The 19,072-nt window shown below is 49.7% G+C and overlaps 1 protein-coding gene across 2 annotated transcripts in view; it reads left to right on the top strand.

The window, feature by feature from the left end:
• The window catches only part of PCNX2 (pecanex 2), a 274,216-nt gene that overhangs the window by 244,536 nt on the left and 10,608 nt on the right, over window positions 1-19,072 (top strand). For both annotated transcript variants that reach the window (XM_060035057.1, XM_060035058.1), the window contains 5 exons: window positions 3,242-3,475; window positions 6,605-6,717; window positions 16,612-16,756; window positions 17,206-17,436; window positions 18,382-18,656. In XM_060035057.1, coding sequence (XP_059891040.1) covers window positions 3,242-3,475; window positions 6,605-6,717; window positions 16,612-16,756; window positions 17,206-17,436; window positions 18,382-18,656 — 998 coding nt within the window. The remainder of the gene's footprint in view (window positions 1-3,241; window positions 3,476-6,604; window positions 6,718-16,611; window positions 16,757-17,205; window positions 17,437-18,381; window positions 18,657-19,072) is intronic.

Consider the following 19,072-nt stretch of genomic DNA (forward strand, 5'->3'; position numbering starts at 1 on the left):
AGGGGTTTGGTTTCATTCTTTTTATTATTTTTATTGGACAGAAAGAAAAGCTTGGAATAATTCCTTTGCACAAAAGGATTCTTTTTTTTTATCTTGTAATAAACTGGGTCAGTTCTCACCACCCTCTATGAATATATTTGAAATCATTTCCTTTCTGACGACTGGAGGTCTTCCCTGGTGCCTCGTCCATCTCTCCTGCATTCATTAGTGATTAAAACCCTCTAGCCGTCAAGAAATCAGCTTTCTGCGAGGGCCTGCTTTCCCAGCCACCATTGTTTCTGCACAGCTCTTAGAAAGGAGATACGCTTATCACCTGCCCTGCAGGATACGGTGGAAAGTACCCAGGGATGTGGGCCTGCCTGCCAGGTCCCCCTCTTAGAATGCGCTGTCTGGGAGAATATTGCTGATCTACGATGAAAATGAGAGGCCAGGAGGATCCCTGCTAGAGGAGCCAGATATAGTGAATTAATTCAGAAGAGGCCCTGCTTTCAACACGGATCAGGTTCCATGCAGTCAATTCGTGTCACCATCCTGACTTAGCAGTTTGACTTAGTGTGAGATCCGTTTCATCCTGACAGATTCTGAAGGATTTCACACCGTTCATTGACAGAATTTCTGCTTAAATAAAGGGGAAATGGGGTACGGTTTGCAGCCAGTTGGAGTGGTTCTGTTTCCTCCCAGTGAGAGGAGTTGGTACTGACTCCGAGGGAGAGCCAAGCGTTCCACTCAGAAGCCAGCGCTGCAAGTTTGCCAGAACTAGAGGAGGGAGTTTGAGCCTCTGGGATTCAAAGTCCTTGTTAACTATTCTGATTTCATCGGCGGAGGGGTTATTTTCATTCCTCCCTAGAAACGAGTGAAAAGGTTAGCGCTCAGCTTTCCATTTTTGTTTGTTATTTCTGTCTGGTACACGTGATTAGGACATATCGAGGAAAAACTCGACCAGATGTTTGCTCGAGCCAGGTGTTTAGACAGACCAGATTTCTGTCTTGCTTTTGTAATTGTCAGCTGAGAAGCCGTGCCTTTGATCACGGTCACGTTTCCTCTTTGGCTCGTGACTTTGGACCGAGCACTTAGACCGTCTACCTCATAGAAGCTTTAAGTTACCCCGCCAGCTGGTAGAAAATAGAACACCCTCCAGAGTCTTGATTTACGTATTTGAATATTAGATGTGCACTCTGGTGACCATGGGAGATTCAGCTGTCTCCTCTTTTCCGAATGCCCTGCTCGAAACCTCTCCTGAGCTCTGCTACTGCTGCCCGCCCTGGGCCTCAAGCTTGCGGGGTAGGTAAGTCATAGATGCCAAAGATAGGAAGATGGTTATGATTTTTGCACATGTCCCATGTGCCAGGCCAGGTGCTACCTGCTTCATATGCATGATCTCACCCTCAAAACAGTGATGAAGAGTGGCCGTGATTAGTGCCTCTGTCTTTTGCCCCTCTGCTTTCAGCTTCCCCTGGCCTCTTCCTCCTTTCCTCTTTCCTTCCCTCCTTCTCTCCCTCCCTCCCTCCCCTGAAGGGGTTTCCTAAGGCCAGCAGTGCTGCTTGGACGCAAAGCTGCAGAGGTTGGGGAAACATGTGAGCTACTGAATTTTGCTGTCTGCGGACTTCATGCTTCCGCTCCCCCGCTTGGGGGTCAGGTGAATGATGGAGCCTAACAGAGATTATGCCCCAAAGAAGGAAGACCACACATCATGAGCCACAGATGAGCCTTCTCCAACATGCAGGCTGCGCTCGGTCCTAACAGCAGAGAGAGGCTGAGTCAGGCATTTGCCGTGGTTTTGCCCAAATCCAGAGACCGCTTGTGTCTGTCGGGTCAGCATTCAGACTCCTGCAGGAACCTGAAATCAGGCGCCTCGGCAACCTCTGACCTTGGTGCTCTGGATTTCCCGTCCCAGCTAAAGGGAGGAAGAGAAGGAGAGCTGGGGGGTGCTGCCTAGCAAAGAGCCCCTCTGCCCACTCACCTCCGTCGCCTAAGCCCTGCTCACGTTCGTCCCGTGTGCATTACTTTCTGTCTTCTCACCTGGCCAGAATGCCTTTTATAATCGGAAAAGGCATCAGTGAAGGGTTGGATTCTCTGGGAGCATGAGCCACTGCCTTCTTTGCATCAAACGCCGCCCCTGCCTCTCCCGTCACTCTCCGTTTGCATACAGGATGTGAGCTGTGTTCCCGGACCCATCTCAGCCCTGGTGGCACCAGCCACTTCCCTTTTCCTGTGATAACGCAAGTGGAGTGGGGTTGCAAGGGACTTGTCCGTAGATGCTACCGTCTGTTCCTGATGTGTCCACAGCAGACTTGGATTTTTCTTTTTCTCTGTCACATGTTTACTTCTCCAGGCTGGATGCTAGCCTTCTTGAAGGATGAACTCATTCAAAAACTGTGAGATGGCTTTCAATAAATCTGTAACTCAGAATCATAAAGCCCGAAGGTGGCATTTTCCCCATTTGGATTCATAAGTGGAATGTCTGATGAAGGAGGACACATGGGTTATTTTTGAAGACATCACAGATGTCCACTGTCTGGGTACCCAGGATTATGTATACGTGTGTGTGTGAACAATTTTACGTCCTAAGTACTTTCCATAAGTACCTTGTTGCCTTAGCTCATGACACACTCTGGCTGAGGCCCTGGAGGAGGACGTGCCCTGATCTCTCCGAGCAGCATCAGCCCAGCCTGGCCTCCAGGAGCCTAAAGAAACCACGATGCTTTTGTGTGCGTCTCTCAGGAAGGATGGCGCTGGCTGCCATTCTTTCACACCAAGGAGATTCTGTTCTAGTACATTCTGCTAGCATGCTCCTCTTCTCACGTCCCTCTTCCCTCCACTGACTCTCAAGAGAGAACATTTTAAAACATCTCCAGTGGGTTCTGTGCATTAAATCTAGCAGGGGGCTTCCCTGGTGGCGCAGTGGTTAGGAGTCCGCCTGCCGATGCGGGGGACACGGGTTCGTGCCCCGGTCCGGGAGGATCCCACGTGCCGTGGAGCGGCTGGGCCCGTGAGCCATGGCCGCTGAGCCTGCGCGTCCGGAGCCATTGCTCCGCAATGGGAGAGGCCACAACAGTGAGAGGCCCCCGTACAGCAAAAAAAAAAAAAAGAAAGTCTAGCAGGAAAAACAAATGATACCACCTGTGGGGATCTCATGTCTCATACCTCCCTGATGTTGATTTACTCTATGAAGTATCGTTGGAAAAGCCTTTCTGGCTTTGGAATGGCTATAAGGGCTCAAAATTTTGCTTTCTCTTGGCAGAGTATAATATACTATATGGTGACGTCCCCCAAACTGTTTTCCTGGATCAAAAACGAATCCCTTCTCAAGTCCCTGCAGCCCTTTGCCAAGTGGCATTACATTGAGCGCGACCTTGCAATGTTCAACATGAACATCGATGACGACTATGTCCCGTGTCTCCAGGGGATCACTCGAGCCAGCTACTGCAACGTGTATCTGGAGTGGATTCAGTACTGTGCACGGAAGAGGCAAGAGGTAGGCAGGGGAGGTGGGGCTGAGGAGTCGAGTGTGAGTTTAAAAAGGAAGGAGCCATGTAAAGACCATCTCTTTCTTTTCTTTTTTTAAAGTTTAATTTAATTTATTTTTTACACGGCAGGTTCTTATTAGTTATCCATTGTATACATATTAGTGCATACATGTTAATCCCAGTCTCCCAGTTCATCCCACCACCTCCCGCTGCCGCTTTCCCCCCTTGGTGTCCATACGTTTGTTCTCTACATCTGTGTCTCAATTTCTGCCCTGCAAACGGGTTCATCTGTACCATTTTTCTAGAGTCCACATATATGCGTTAATATACGATATTTGTTTTTCTCTTTCTGATTTACTTCACTGTGTATGACAGTCTCTAGATTCATCCACGTCTCTACAAATGACCCAATTTCGTTCCTTTTTATGGCTGAGTAATATTCCATTGTATATATGTGCCACATCTTCTTTATCCATTCGTCTGTCGATAGGCATTTAGGTTGCTTCCATGTCCTGGTTATTGTAAATAGTGCTGCAATGAACATTGGGGTGCATGTGTCTTTTTGAATTATGGTTTTCTCTGGGTATATGCCCAGTAGTGGGATTGCTGGGTCATATGGTAGTTCTATTTTTAGTTCTTTAAGGAACCTCCATACTCTTTTCCATAGTGGCTGTATCAATTTACATTCCCACCAACAATGAAAGAGGGTTCCCTTTTCTCCACACCCTCTCCAGCATTTGTTGTTTGTAGATTTTCTGATGATGCCCATTCTAACTGGTGTGAGGTGATACCTCACTGTAGTTTAAATTTGCATTTCTCTAATAATCTCTTTCTTATACTATAGACTATAATGAAATAGAGGCAAGGAAGGATACTAGTATTTGCTTTTTTTAATATATATAAATTTATTTATTTTATTTATTTTTGGCTGCATTGGGTCTTCGTTGCTGCGTGTGGGCTTTCTCTAGTTTTGGCGAGCGGGGGCTACTCTTTGTTGCAGTGCACAGGCTTCTCATTGCGGTGGCCTCTCTTGTGGAGCATGGGCTCTAGGTGCGCAGGCTTCAGTAGTTGTGGCACACAGGCTCACTAGTTGTGGCACATGGGCTCTAGAGCGCAGGCTCAGTAGTTGTGGCGCACGGGCTTAGTTGTTCCGCGACATGTGGGATCTTCCCGGACCAGGGCTTGAACCCGTGTCCCCTGCATTGGCAGGTGGATTCTTAACCACTGCGCCACCAGGGAAGTCCCAGGACGCTAGTATTTGGATAAATGTTTGTTTAACAATTAAGCAAAATGAAATGGAAGAATTCATATACCACGTGTCCAGTGAAGGGGCCTTGAAGGTACGTTTTCCTCTTTACTGTGTTCAGCGTCAGTGCAGTGTTAAGCCTCCTTCACGGTTTTAAAACTCTGGACAATTCTTTGTTTAGAGCTACTTTTTGAGATTTCCGTACCGAGTATATCGGTGCTGAAATGCGGAGGATTTGCCGAACGTGTTGAATCGTGGACCAGCACACTCTGTTTAGCAATCAGACAGTCCAAGCTACTCCCGTAGGTTCGTGTGTGTGTGCGTGCGCGCATCGTTGCTCACGTGCTGAGGACACTTCTGGGGATGAAAGCAGCCTCTTAGAAATGAAACCAAGGCCAATGACATCTTAGAAAAGGAAGACAAGGAAGCAGACAAGGAGGAGAAAGGGGAGGTAGGCAAGTGGAGGGGGTCGGTCACCTCTGCTTCTCTGGATTTGGCAAGCTTCTCGCAATGTGTTTTTGAAGGAAGTGGTAGATCCAGTTGAAATGGCCTTCTCAGCAGCTGATGGGGTGTGTCGTGTGACCTGTAGAGGGTAAGCCAAATGATGACACTAGCCCAGGTCCTTGACCTTTGCATGAGTGATGGAAAACAGGTGGGAGAAAGAGTAGGCGGCAGAGTCTGCTTCCTCCAGGTGCAGCCAGAAGAATGTGTGCTGAGATCCTAACCCACGCTGAGCCTCTCCTGGTGGCTGAAATGGTCAAAGAATCTACTGATTTTCCTGGCTATCCCCACAATGGCGGCACTCCTCTTTGCTCAGCTGGCTCATAAAAATGAAATTATTTCTCTTTTCTTGCAAAAGAGACTTTAAGTTTAAATTCCTTCTGCATCTCCCCATGCCCCTCTTTTTAAGCTATGGATGACGCCCTTCATTTAATTGTTGGAGTTATGGTCAGCTCATGGGCTTCTTGTTGTCGAGGCAACAGAAAACCCTCATTTGCACTTGATTCCCATACTTCTCTCCCTGCTGGTGTGCCTGTGCCCTGCATTGGACACGGTTAAGGTGGTCATTGGACAGGGTTAAGATGGGCGTTGAATAGGGTTAAGGTGGGCGTTGAATAGGGTTAAGGTGGGCGTTGAATAGGGTTAAGGTGGGCGTTGAATAGGGTTAAGGTGGGCATTGAATAGGGTTAAGATGGGCGTTGAATAGGGTTAAGGTGGGCGTTGAATAGGGTTAAAGTGGGCGTTGAATAGGGTTAAGGTGGGCATTGAATAGGGTTAAGATGGGCTTGGACAGTGTTAAGGTGGGCGTTGCACAGGGTTAAGGTGGGCGTTGCACAGGGTCAGGTGGCGGTTCATTTGACTGCAAGCTCTCACCATCTTCCTGACCTCGAGGTACCATATGCACAATTCCAGGGAAACAGTCCAGCCAGCCTCGTGTTAGTCCCTTTACTTCCCTAAGGTAGTTTCCCCATTTAAATTTTTCTTTTTCTTTTCTTTTTTTTTTTTTTTTTGCGGTACGCGGGCCTCTCACTGTTGCGGCCTATCCCGCTGCGAAGCACAGGCTCCAGACGCGCAGGCTCAGCGGCCATGGCTCATGGGCCCAGCCGCTCCGCGGCATGTGGGATCTTCCCGGACCGGGGCACGAACCTGCATCCCCCGCATCGGCAGGCGGACTCTCAACCACTGCGCCACCAGGGAAGCCCCCCATTTAAATTTTTTTTCCACGTCCAACCTCAAGAGAAACTCAGGAAGCAGAGTTTCCCATCTGTCAGGTCACTTTAATGGGGCCCGGGTGACCACCGTGGGTGACACAGGGAAAGCCTCTGCATTTATAGTTGTCTGTTGGTCCAGAACCCACGTGAAAGCTGAATTAACATCCTTGTTCTTCCAGCCCTCGAAGCCCCTGGACAGTGACGAGGACTCTCCTCTGGTGACTTTGTCGTTCGCACTCTGCATCCTGGGCAGGAGAGCTCTGGGGACTGCGGCTCACAACATGGCCCTCAGGTACCTGGGGAAGCAGTTGTCACAGACACCAGTTGGCATTTTATACGTTGGACAGATTTTTGTCCATCGTTTTCTTTATTTTAAAGTAGACTGCTCCTACTTCTTCCGGAGTGTTTTCTCCCTAATAAATCACGTTGGGCCTCTGAGAAGACTTTTTAACCACAGTGATCTGGAGAATTAGATGTGGAAACAGCCGTAACACAGAACAGTCAAAACCCCAGAATTCTGGGTCTAGGGCGTTGTTCTATGTTACAAGGTTCCTTGCAAATTTTCTGGGAAGATTAAATGAAATCATGCATGCAAAGCGCCTAGCCTGGTATTTAGCGGAATTAATGCTCAAAAGAACGTTAGTTCCCTTCCCCCGTTTTTCTTCACAAAAGAAAATTGTCACTTCTGTGCTTTAACGCCAGCCTCTGCCCCACCCTGACTCCCTGGGGCTTTGATGACTGGATACTGCTTCTCCTGTTTTGTTTCAAACTCTCTTTCTGCAAGTCTCTCTTCTTAAAGAACAAAACAATTTTGTGTTTAGCCTTAAACTCTCTCCTGGCCCCTTCCACCCTCCTTCACCCTCGGTCCCTGAGGTCTTGCCTTCACACACAAGCCCCTGAACTGGCATCGCAGATGGAGCTGTGCTCTTTGCCCCGACCTCCTCCTTCTCCAGGGAAACCGCCCTTGTGAATTTCACAGTCACCTGCTCATGGCCCCGGCTGGTGGCCGTGTCACACGCTGCCCCTTTGGTAGTTAGCGCTGTGCACCAGATGTTCCAGATTCTGCCTGTCCGTCAGAGGCCTCTTGATTGGCGCACATGAAAATCTCCCGAGGGGCTTGTACATATCCCGATGCCCAGGCCTTAGCCCAGGACAGAGCGATTACATCCCGGGCCCTGCGGGTGGACCACGCGTCGGGACATTTTTAGGGCTCCCCGGGTGCATCGACGTGCAGCCGAGGCTGAGAATCATACAGACCCAGGGAGCTGAAAAAGAAAGAGCTTCTAGGTAGTGGTTTCTCCTTCACTTGGACTTCCTTCAAGATGTCTGTGTTGTATCGTTGATCCGGTGCTCTGCAAAGCGGTCCTTCTGATACCCTCCTTGAGTGTGTGTGGGGGTTATTAGGTGGGATGACAGGCTGCTTAAGGGCAAAAGCCACATGTGTGCTTGTTTAACAGCCGTCACAGTGCCTGGCCTTTGGGTGAACAAGTCCAGGGAGACTTGTCAAAGGTGTTTCCGAATGCCCTTCCTGCAGGGGATGGCTCTGAGTCATTCCTGTTGGCGAGCCCTGGACAGGCGTCCTCCGTGACGTGTGTGCATTGGTAAGGGGTGACGTGATGTGGTTGGCAGTCCCTCCATCCCCCTCTGGAGGCTATAGCCTTGAGTCACTAAGAGGAAAAGGTGAGAACCAAGGTGGTTGGAATTCGTGACAGCTAGTCTTTCAACACCCACATCCCAGAACTTTATGATTTTCTTCATAGATGAGAAATGCTCACCAGTTAAAGTATTGTGTTGATCTGTGTTCTAGGAAATACTCCGGGGAGGAGCTGACCTGCTTCTAGCCCCTCTCTTCCCTCCTACCTGACTCAGCCTCATACTAGACCCAGGCAGTTCCCTCTGTGGTCATCTGGGACTGAATCTGATGATTGAAAGTCTAGCAGAAGCCTCCTTCGTGGGCTTTGTAAAACAGTCCCCTATAATCTGTACATAGGGAATACTCTTTGAGAAGGGCCTCAGAAGATTCTGGACTCCACATCACAAAATGAGTCGTCAGATATTCACAGCATCCAAGCACATGATCTTTTGTTGGATCAATGAGAAGGTTTTTCTTTTTTCTTTTTTTAATAAATTTCAAATTTTCTTTACAAACTGCAAAAAAATGCTTCAACGATTTCACTCTTTCCATTCCCGTACAACATATTTTCAGATTTCTTCCATCTTGTTCTTTGTGTTACTTGTTCCAATATTCCTGATCCAGCTGTATCTAACTTGGTCTGTTTTATTTATTTTTTCCTTGAATAAGCACCGTGCCTAGCAGCTGCTTTGGTCAGCCTTGCTTTGATGGGATTTTTTTTTTGTTTCAAACAGCTTCTCATACTCCAAGTCGGCTCTGCTTGTTGCAAACATAGCGATGAGATAAATCTGGGAATGATACTCTTGCTAGTCTAGGGAAAGATTTGATTATCTGGGACTGAGTCACTTCACTGAGCAGTCCTGTACCGTATTTCAAGGTGCACTTGTTTTTATGGTGGGCCTGCTACTCCTCATTTTCTCCTCAGGTGAAATTTAGACTCATATCTTATAAAAAACCTCATTTGGAATTTTGATTTAGAATATATTAAATTCACAGATTAATTTGGGGAAAGAACGGACATCAGTCAATAATATGGTGTATCTTTGTAATCATTCCGTTTTTTAAATGTCTTTCCATAATAGTTTATCATTTTTTGGGAGATTTGTAATCCCTAATGGAATTGTCTCTAGGTATTTTATAGTTTTATTGTGATCATGAATAAGATCCTTTTTTTCCTGTCACCTTTTCTAATTGGCTACTGCTGGTATACAGGAAGGTTACAGTAAGTCCCCTACATACGAACCTTCAAGTTTCAAACTTTCAAAGATGCGAACATGCGTTTGCATGCCCAGTCATGTAAGTTAGTTCCCGTGTCTGGCGTACATTGTTACACGCGTGCATCCTCTGCAAGTGGTTGTGCTTTTGTGTACTTTACTGTGTTTGTTTTTTATGTATTATTTATGTGGAAAGTATTATAAACCGATTACAGTACAGTACTATATAGCCGATTGTGTTAGTTGGGTACCTAGGCTAATTTGTTGGGCTTACGAACAACTTGGACTTAACGAATGTGCTCTTGTAATGGAACTCGTATGTATGTAGGGGACTTACTGTATTTAGTTTTTTATACCGATTTCATCCTGGGCACCTCTACTGAACTCTGTTATAAACATTATTTCAATTAGTTCTATTTGATTTTCTGCTGAAAAGACATATCTGCAAACAATGACAGTTTTGCCTTTTTCTTTCCTGTATTTCTACCTCAGTTCTTTTTCCTGTTCCGTTGGCTCTGACCTCCAGTTGGAGGTGGGCGTCTGTGTTAGTTTCCAGTTGCTGCTATAACAACTTACCACAAAGTCGGTGGCTTACAGCAGCATACATTAGCTGTCTTACAGCTCTGGAGATCAAAAGTAGAAAACGGGTTTCACTAGGCTAAAATCAAGGTGTCTGCATTCCTTCTGGAGGCTCTGAGGGGAGAATCCATCCCCTGTTCTAGAGGCCGCCTGCGTCGCAGCGACCCCTTCCTCCATCTTCCCAGCCAAACGTGTAGCCTTTTCCAATCTCTCTCTGACAAACTCTACCTCACCCACTTCCTTCTTTTACTTATGAGGATCCTTTTGCTTATCTTATTATCTGGACCCTCCCAGATAATCCAGGAAAATCTCCGCATCTCAAAATGCTCAATTTAATCACATCTGCAAAATTCCTTGTGCCCTGTAAGGTAACAGAACCACGGGTTCCAGAGATTAGGACATGGACATGTTGGGGGCCATTGTTCGGTCTAACACAGCATCCTCACGTTAATCCAGACATTAATGGGAAACAAGTGTCGTATTTCAGCGTTAAAAAATAAGGTTTGTTTTAGGATTCTGTTAGACCATTTTCATCGTCAGGAGTGTCCTCCTCTTCCTAGATTGCTAAAGCTTTCATCAGGAAACAATGTGGAATTCTTTCAAAGTTTGAGGGCTCACATTCAGATGAAATTCTTCTTAAATCTATTAACGTACTAGGGTATATGAATAGATTTCTTCATTAAAACATCCTTACAATTCTGAGATAAGCTCTTCTTGGTCACGATACATTCTATCTATGCAATGATGGATTCACTTTGCTAATATTTTATTCATGTTCAAAGTAGGAGTGGCTTATGATCTGTGTGTGTGTGTGTGCGCGTGCGTGCGTGTGCGTGTGCGCGCGTGCGTGTGCGTGTGCGCGTGTGCGCACATGCGCTTTATCCTCGTATAATTTTAACTCAGGAGTATGCCCTTAAGTATACTTTCTGAGACCTAACAAGTCATTCTCACATATTTAGTATTAAAGACTAACAGATGATTTTTGAACCCTTACTCCACAGATAAGTCTTATATAGCAGCCTAGCGTAAGTCACAAGCTCTGCTTCATTTGATGGGTTTCTTGGGGAAATATTTTGTCTTCACAGCAGTGACATAGCTTTGATAGGCTATCCTCAAGGAAGAAAAATACACGCATGAAAAGTTAGAGAGGATGAGCAAATTGAGAATCAGCTTACATGATAAGCTGAACGCAAGGGAGCAAAGGAGTACAGGTATGTACAATGTCTTCAGATAAGATGTCCATATGTTACGGAGATAGGATGAGTTAATAGGGTTGTGACAAGCAAACCCTGATGATGGTTTTAATTTGGAGTTTGGGGCCTATCCCCTTCGTAGAACTGTGTCTCCTGCTGAACAAGAGCACACAAATATAAAGGCATGTTTAGGAGGAAATCAAGATAGTTTCACTGACCACAGGGGCTAAAAGATGGCTTGGTGACTGTCTTCAGGTACATGAGAGGTGATGAGTGGATCCTAGCTGATGGTCCATTTATAGAGATAAAAGGTGAGAAGGTGGCTGTATCCACAGCAGCAACATGTTTGCTTGAAGAGAAATTTTACTGACTCTTGGAGTAACGAGGCTTCTAAGAGAATAGAACATGTCAAGATAAATGTAAGCTTGAAAAATGACAAAGAGTCCAGCCCTAGATGTCCTGTGCTGGAGGCTGAGAGCCCTTACAGATGACCTTGTGGCAGGGGGTCACTGTCCTAGTCTGGGGTCACATCTACCATGTCCACACTGCTCTCACCCACAGCGGACTGAGGAAAATCGCGTTCTTCAAGAATCCCGGACATAATCTCAGTTTCCCTGCCGACCTTCTACTGGAGACGAGATGCCAAACTAGGGCCAGACGTCATAGTGAATCCTCTTGCAGACAAGACTGAGGTCTGCCTGATAGACTGGGGTAGGAAACTCAGAAATCAGGATCTAGAAGAGAAATAAAGTAAACACGACGCACGGTCCTGAACCAGAGATTAAAATCAAGTCGTCCAGCTCAGGTCAAGATGGTGGTGTAGGAAGATTCTGAGGTCACCTGTTCTCACAATCACACCAAACCTACCACGTCACGTAGAACAACGATCCCTGAGAAGACTAGCAGGACAGATTTTCTGCAACTAAGGATATCAGAAAAGGCCAGATCGAGAAGGGTAGGAGGGGCGGAGACACGGTCCAGTCAGAACCTGCACCTCCAGTATGACGACCCACAAGTGGGAGGGAAGTCACCACCGACGGGGTCCCCCCTGAGGAGCGAGGGGTCGGAGGCCCACATTGGGCTCCCCAGCTGGGGGACCTGAAGCAGAAAAACAAGCCCCATAAAATCTGGCTTTGAAACCAGTGGGGCTCACGTCCAGGAGAGCCCGAGGGCTGTGGGAAACCAAGACTCAGCTCTGAAGAGCTTGTGCCCAAACTCACCTGTTCCGAGCGCCAGCACACTGGATTGAAAGGCACCTGGATTGTACATCGATTAATCTTAAGGCACTTGCCAGAGGGGCAGGGATCTGGCGGGACTTTCTCAAGGGACAGAAGCGCTGGCAGGCGCCTTTTTTTCTTTTTCTTTTAAAAATATTTACTTATTTGTTATGGCTGCACCAGGCCTTAGTTGCGGCGTGCGGGATCTTAGTTCCCCAGCCAGGGATCGAACCTGGGCCGCTGGCACTGGGAGCACAGAGTCTTACCCACTGGACCACCAGGGAAGTCCCCAGGTGCCTTTTTTCCCCTCTCTTTCCACGTCGCTGGCCGGGTGCTGGTGGGCATCATTTCTGTCCCTCTCCATCCCCCAGCTAACACCGTGCACCCTGCCCTGGACCAGCCTTGCCCAGCCTGCCCAGGCTCCCTGAAATGTCTGGGTGTTCTGGTCCCCAGAATCACCCCTGGCGCCTCAGGATCACCCGAGCAGCTGAGTCAGAATATAGGCCCCAGGCCCCAGCATTAGACTTGTTTCCACCTGAATCCTCAGGTTCACTGGCGCTGCACCCAAGGTAATGACGCATTGTCCAAAACTTAAAATCTCTATCTTGAAGGCTACTTTTTCTTAGAGAGCAGGGTTTCTCAGCAGTGGCACTATTCACATTTTAGGCTGTGTGGTTCTTTGTTGGGGGGGGACTGTCCTGGACGTTGCTGCCTGGCCTCTACCCACTGGGTGCCAGGAGCATCACCCCCTTAGGCTGTGATGTCCAAAATATGTCTCCAGATATTGTCAGATGTCCCCCGGGGGCCAAAATGTCCAGTGAGAGGGTGCATGTGAAAACTGGGCTGAGTTGGTCAGTGATTTTGAACAAAAGTAGGGCTTCGAGGGGCTTAAGGAGCATCTGGCCTGCACAGAGCTCTGAGGACTCCTCTGTGGATAAAGAAAGATGCGATACAAGGAGTGAAAACAACCTTTGCTTCAACTGGCCGTCCTCAAGCTGTCGTTGCCGTGAAAGGTGATGGGTGAGAATGCTGAACTGGGCGGGACCCGTTAAAGCATGAGCCTTAGGCTAACCTGGGGCTGGAGTTTCCGCTGGCACTGCAGGCAACAGCCGGAGCCTCCAGCTGGAACGTGGCCATTTCCACGAAGGCTATGAGTGACTGTGCTCCAGTACTGGTGGCTCCAGCCTCTCATCTGTGCAGCACCAGGGGTTATGTCATCGTAGAACAGGAAGCGGGGTCAGAACCAGAAAGAATAGGAGGCGGTACAAGCAGAGTGTCGCGAAGACCCGGCTTGGTGGTCGTTGGTGTCTGCTGGGGGTGGAGAGTCACTCTGAGGTGGAGGCTGGATCATCCTTTCCAACACACGCATGAGCACACACGCGTGTACCCATGTAAATGCACACATGTACACACATGTACACACAAACGTGCACCCATGCTCATGCACACACACAAATGTGCACCTATGTACATGCGCGCACACACACATGCACACGCACACACAGATGTGCACCCGTGCTCGTGTACACACACACACACACACATACACACGTGCACACACAGTTATGAAGGCGACGTATGATTCAAGTCCTGACTCCGTGGAACGTGGGTTGAGTGCAGCAGAAGAGGTACAGAAGGCCCTTTATAGAGTTTGTCGCCAAGCAGTCCTCAGCGCAGGGACAGTCTCTACATCCACAGGTAGAGAGCCAGACCGCAGCACCGAGATAAGCCCGGCCTTACATGGCACTGCACACGTGCTAGAAACTTAGTAAATAAAGGCAGCGCTGGGGGCCGGGCGGTGGCTGTTCTGGTCCCCACGAAGGCCAACCTTGATCGACTCAGATGTAACCCTGTTTCCCCGCTCCAGCTGTTGGCCTGGGGGTGGGAGCCTGTCATCTCTCAGTAGAGTTTTAACAAGACCAAGCCCGATGGTGCTCCAAGTCAGCAATGTGCTGCAGGCAACCTGGAGACCTGTGCTCTCCCCGCCAAAGCCTCCCAGCTCGTCACATCTCTGCTTTCCTCCTCCTCATCCTCCCGAGATTAAAAGGCAGGTAATGAGACACCCTCACTTTGAGGATGCCTGTACCTTTAAGGTGCTGGGGGTAATGCCATCCATCTAGTGGAATTCTACCCGAGGCTTTGTTTTCTACATGGAGACTCATTAAAAAAAACTTGTTTTTTAAATTGAAATGTAGTTGATTTCCAATGTTGTGTTCATTTCTGCTGTACAGCAAAGTGACTCAGTTATGCACACATATACATCCTTTTTCATATTCTTTTCCGTGATGGTTTATCACAGGATACTGAATAGAGTTCCCTGTGCTCTACAGTAGGACCTTGTTGTTTATGCATCCTATAGATAATAGTTTGCATCTGCTAATCCCAGACTCCCAGTCCTTCCCTCCTCCTCCCACTCCCCCTTGGCCACCAGCGGTCTGTTCTCTGTGCCTGTGATTCTGTTTCTGTGTCATAGATACGTTCATTTGTGCACTGAGGCTCATTTTAATGGAACGGCAGTAAGCGTCACGAAGTGTCATTTTCCTCTGAAAATAGAAAGGGCCGGTAAAGCATCTACCGTTGGGGCCCTGGGGTGGGCTCACACTCACTCAGGGCGGTCCCGTGGAAGGGCCTTTTCCCGACCGCGCAGTCGGGCCTATGGCTGCTTTCACACGGCGCCGAGCAAAGGATGGGCTGACTCTCCGGGCCTCCTCTTCCATCTGCCCATGTCGCCCTGGGCATCTGCGCAGGTCCCTCTATCTCCCTCTGCCACCGTCCCCAGCCCCACCTCAAGAGGAGTGATTTCTCTGCGCCTGTGTGCAAGCAGCGAGGCATGCTTCTAATCCTTTCCAGAAAAAAAACCCACCCACGTTTAACCCCCTCTTTTCAGGACTTCACCCCTATCTGATGACAGGGGCATTTTGGACCATTTTCAGTGACAGCAGTTAGCACCGTTTCAAAGCTTCCCTCCCTGCATCTGCACTGCTCCAGCCTGGCTCTGCGGTCCACCCCTCCCCTCCCAGGACCGCAGGCAGCTCCAGGAAGTCTCTGTTCTGTGTCGGGGGAGCCTGTTCAGGAGGGCTGCCTCCTGGACTCTTTCTGGAAGGTTCTGGGCTCCTCGAGGCCACAGCATCTGCCCCACCTGACCTGCCTAGACCCTGGCTGCTCCCGTTTCCCACGGCCTGCTCTGACTCCAAGCCCCGGCATCCCTCTCAAGGGAGTTCTGGAAGGAGGTTGATGATGCTGGGGTGTTTCGCAACGACGTGCTCCAGCAGCCAACAGTGGAGCTATTTCCCTGACGTGTGGGTCTGGCGTGCTGCGTGGGATCCAAAGTCTTGCTGGGCGAGCCAGCTCATTAGATCCTTCTCAGTTCCATCCTCGGAGCGTGTCTTCCGCACACTCGTTCTGTCCCAGTTCAACCCCGTCGGGGATGCTGTTTCTCGTACAGCTGCCCACACTCCCGCTCAGGGATGTCAGAGGCCAGGGTGTTTAGAGGACGCTGGGACTGAGTGTATCACTGGAACTCGAGGCGACGAATGAGGGAAGAACCATTCTTTCCCTCCTCATAATACAGGGTGAGTCGCTTTCCCAGACCCACTCCCTGCGTTGACCCAAAAGGTAAAGGACCCAGACCGTGAAAGATGTCCCTCGGGCACCTCTCTGCTCTCCACCCAGGCGATGCTTAATTACATGCAGGAAATGGAAACAAAGCCCAAAAGCCTAGAAACATAAAAACCTGGACAGCCCGAGAAATCCTTCCGTCATTCATTTTAATCCCCTCTATCGTGCCTCATCCTCTAGTCATTAAAAAAAAGGTGGGATTGGGAGCTGGAGGTTCTCTGAGAATCTAAATGGCCAGTTTGAGATTGGATTTGGTGTCATTTTCTCTCCATATGGTGGGAGAATCCAATTTTTATTATGAGTGACATAGTCCGAAAGCGCTATCCAGAAACACAGAGACGACCAGTGGAAGGGCCTGGGTTCTTGCCCTGGCCTCCCTGCCTCCCTCCCAAGAAGTGGAGGCCCCAGGGCTCCTGGACCAGACGGCCCCGTGTCTCAGCACTCACTCTGCCTGTGGACATAGCAGGCCAGCTTTGACCAGGACCTCCACCATCACACTCAGGGACCCAGAGCATCAGGGGCTATCCCTGAAGGTGACCGTTACAGCAGTTGTCACGAGGGTCCGAATACGGCCTGCAGTGTCAGGTGTTCGCTGGGACCTCTGCTGGATCAGCCTAAAGACAGTAAAATCCTTCCTGAGGTGACACAAGGGAAACTCAGGCCAGCTCAGGGTGACAGGAGCCTGAACACCTTTGCTCCGTATGAACGGACAAACTCGACTTTGTTTCGCAGCCTGGATTCTTTCCTGTACGGCCTCCACACCCTCTTCAAAGGTGACTTCAGAATAACAGCCCAGGATGAGTGGGTGTTTGCAGACATCGACCTGCTGCACAAAGTTGTTGCCCCAGCTCTCAGGATGTCCCTGAAGCTGCATCAGGTAAACATTCCTTTTTTTAAAAAAAGTGTAAGCCTGAAACATCAGGGGAAAAAATGACCTTTCAAAAACGCAGTCCCCTTCCTCGGCATGACATTGATGAGTGGGCTTCTGATTTAGTAACTAAGCGTTGAGGCATCGCATATTCTTGACGGTGTCCGTGACAGTGTGTCCTCAAGACCCCTAGGAGGTGGCGATCTCCCACTAGGATGGAAGAGGGGACTTGGCCAGAGAAAATGACATCAGAAGTGCCCACGCTGTCTCAAAAAGTCATAGGCACCTAAGCCACACGCTCCTTGCCTAGCACAGCCCCGAGGCCAAGGGTGCTGGGTTGGCAAGGTGTCCTCCATCCACTCAGGGCCACTGTGAGACGTGCAGGTGGGCTTGGCCTTGCACCCACCCGGGGCCAGCTCTCTGGTCCTCCTGACCCAAAGATGGACTTCCTTCCCCAGGACCAGTTCACTTGCCCCGACGAGTACGAGGACCCCGTGGTCCTCTACGAGGCCATACAGTCCTTTGAGAAGAAAGTGGTCATCTGCCATGAGGGCGACCCGGCCTGGAGGGGCGCCGTGCTGGCCAACAAGGAGGAGCTGCTGACCCTGCGGCACGTGGTAGACGAGGGCACGGACGAGTACAAGGTCATCATGCTGCACAGGAGCTTCCTGAGCTTCAAGGTGATCAAGGTACGGGGCCCATCCTCCCAGCTGGGGGGAATGTGAGAAGAAATAGGATGGATTGGCACCGATGCCCTCGCCCTGGGCCAGCGTCCTCCGTCTAGACCCACGGTCCCAGGGTTGGGGGGGCAGCATTGCCCAGCATGCAGGGCACCCCCGGGGCAGGCGGTGCATCTCCTCCAGGGCCCTTTCCCACCCAGAGAGCCGGTGCCCAGGTGACAGCTTTGGCAAGAAGTCCTGGTAGGCTAGACACACATGTCGCTGAGGGTCAGGATCTAGCTTATTCTTTTTTTTTAATTAATTAATTTATTTATTTTTGGCTGCATTGGGTCTTTGTTCCACGCAGGCTTTCTCTAGCTGCGGCGAGCGGGGGCTACTCTTCGTTGCGGTGCACAGGCTTCTCATTCTCTTGTTGCGGAGCATGGGCTCTAGGCACGTGGACTTCAGTAATTGTGGCACGTGGGCTCAGTAGTTGTGGCTCGTGGGCTCTAGAGAGCAGGCTCAATAGTTGTGGCGCACGGGCTTAGTTGCTCCACGGCATGTGGGATCTTCCCGGACCAGGGCTCGAACCCGCGTCCCCTGCACTGGCAGGCGGATTCTTAACCACTGTGCCGCCAGGGAAGCCCCTAGCTTATTCTTAAAGACTTTACAGTTCTCTAAAATTCCAGACCTTCCTCTCATAACCTGTTCCTGAACCCGAGAACTCCCTTCCCAGAGATTCTCTTCTTCCTATAGCTTCAAACCACCGCGCTGAAACAAAGCCTTCCTTCCTTTTAATTTGATCTCTGTGGCCCCGTGAAAGTGGCATCACATCCACCTTACGGGGCTGCCATTCGGGCTTGACTATGAAAGCTTCAGGCCAAAGTATTGCGGTCCCAGGTACTCAGACCCAGAACCAACATGCTGGCGGCCCCCGCCATCTGCTTTTCTCTCCGCGTCTTCCCCGCCCTGCAGGTGAACAGAGAGTGTGTCCGTGGCCTTTGGGCGGGGCAGCAGCAAGAGCTCATCTTCCTCCGCAACTGCAATCCCGAGCGCGGCAGCATTCAGAACCACAAGCAGGTCCTCCGGAACCTGATCAGTTCCTCCTGCGACCAGCCCCTGGGCTACCCCATGTATGTCTCCCCGCTCACCACCTCCTACCTAGGGACCCACAGGCAGCTGAAGAACGTCTGGAGCGGACCCATCACCTTGGACAGCGTCAGGGCGTGGTTCCGAGCCAAGTGGTTAAGGTGGGTCTTGACAACAAAGGCCATTATTTACCCGGATGCTGGATGGGGCGGGGCTGCGACTCCAGGGCTTCTGGTTGGAATGTCACTGTCCATGGCTCTTTCCTCCTGAGATGAAAACTGCCGTGCCCAAGTGCGCCGCAGCGCATCCTTTGTTTCATCAGATGAGTCCGTCTCCCTCCCCCTTGCATCCACGGGCTGAGACTTGGGCTTGAGTCCTTGCGGTACTGCCGAGGTCATGGGTCTTTGGGAGTGGCTGTTACACATCTGTCTCAAAGAACGGGGCTTGAAATCCCTCCTCCCACCCGGCACTCATCTCTCATCCCGTTAAGTCTTCTCACCCCGTTGTAACGGTGTCCCTGGTGAGTTGGAACGAATTCTAAGATGTTCTGTCTGAATCTGGCAGAGCTCCATGTCAG

Source organism: Delphinus delphis, chromosome 16 (assembly GCF_949987515.2).
Source record: "Delphinus delphis chromosome 16, mDelDel1.2, whole genome shotgun sequence".
NCBI classification, from domain to species: Eukaryota; Metazoa; Chordata; class Mammalia; order Artiodactyla; family Delphinidae; genus Delphinus; species Delphinus delphis.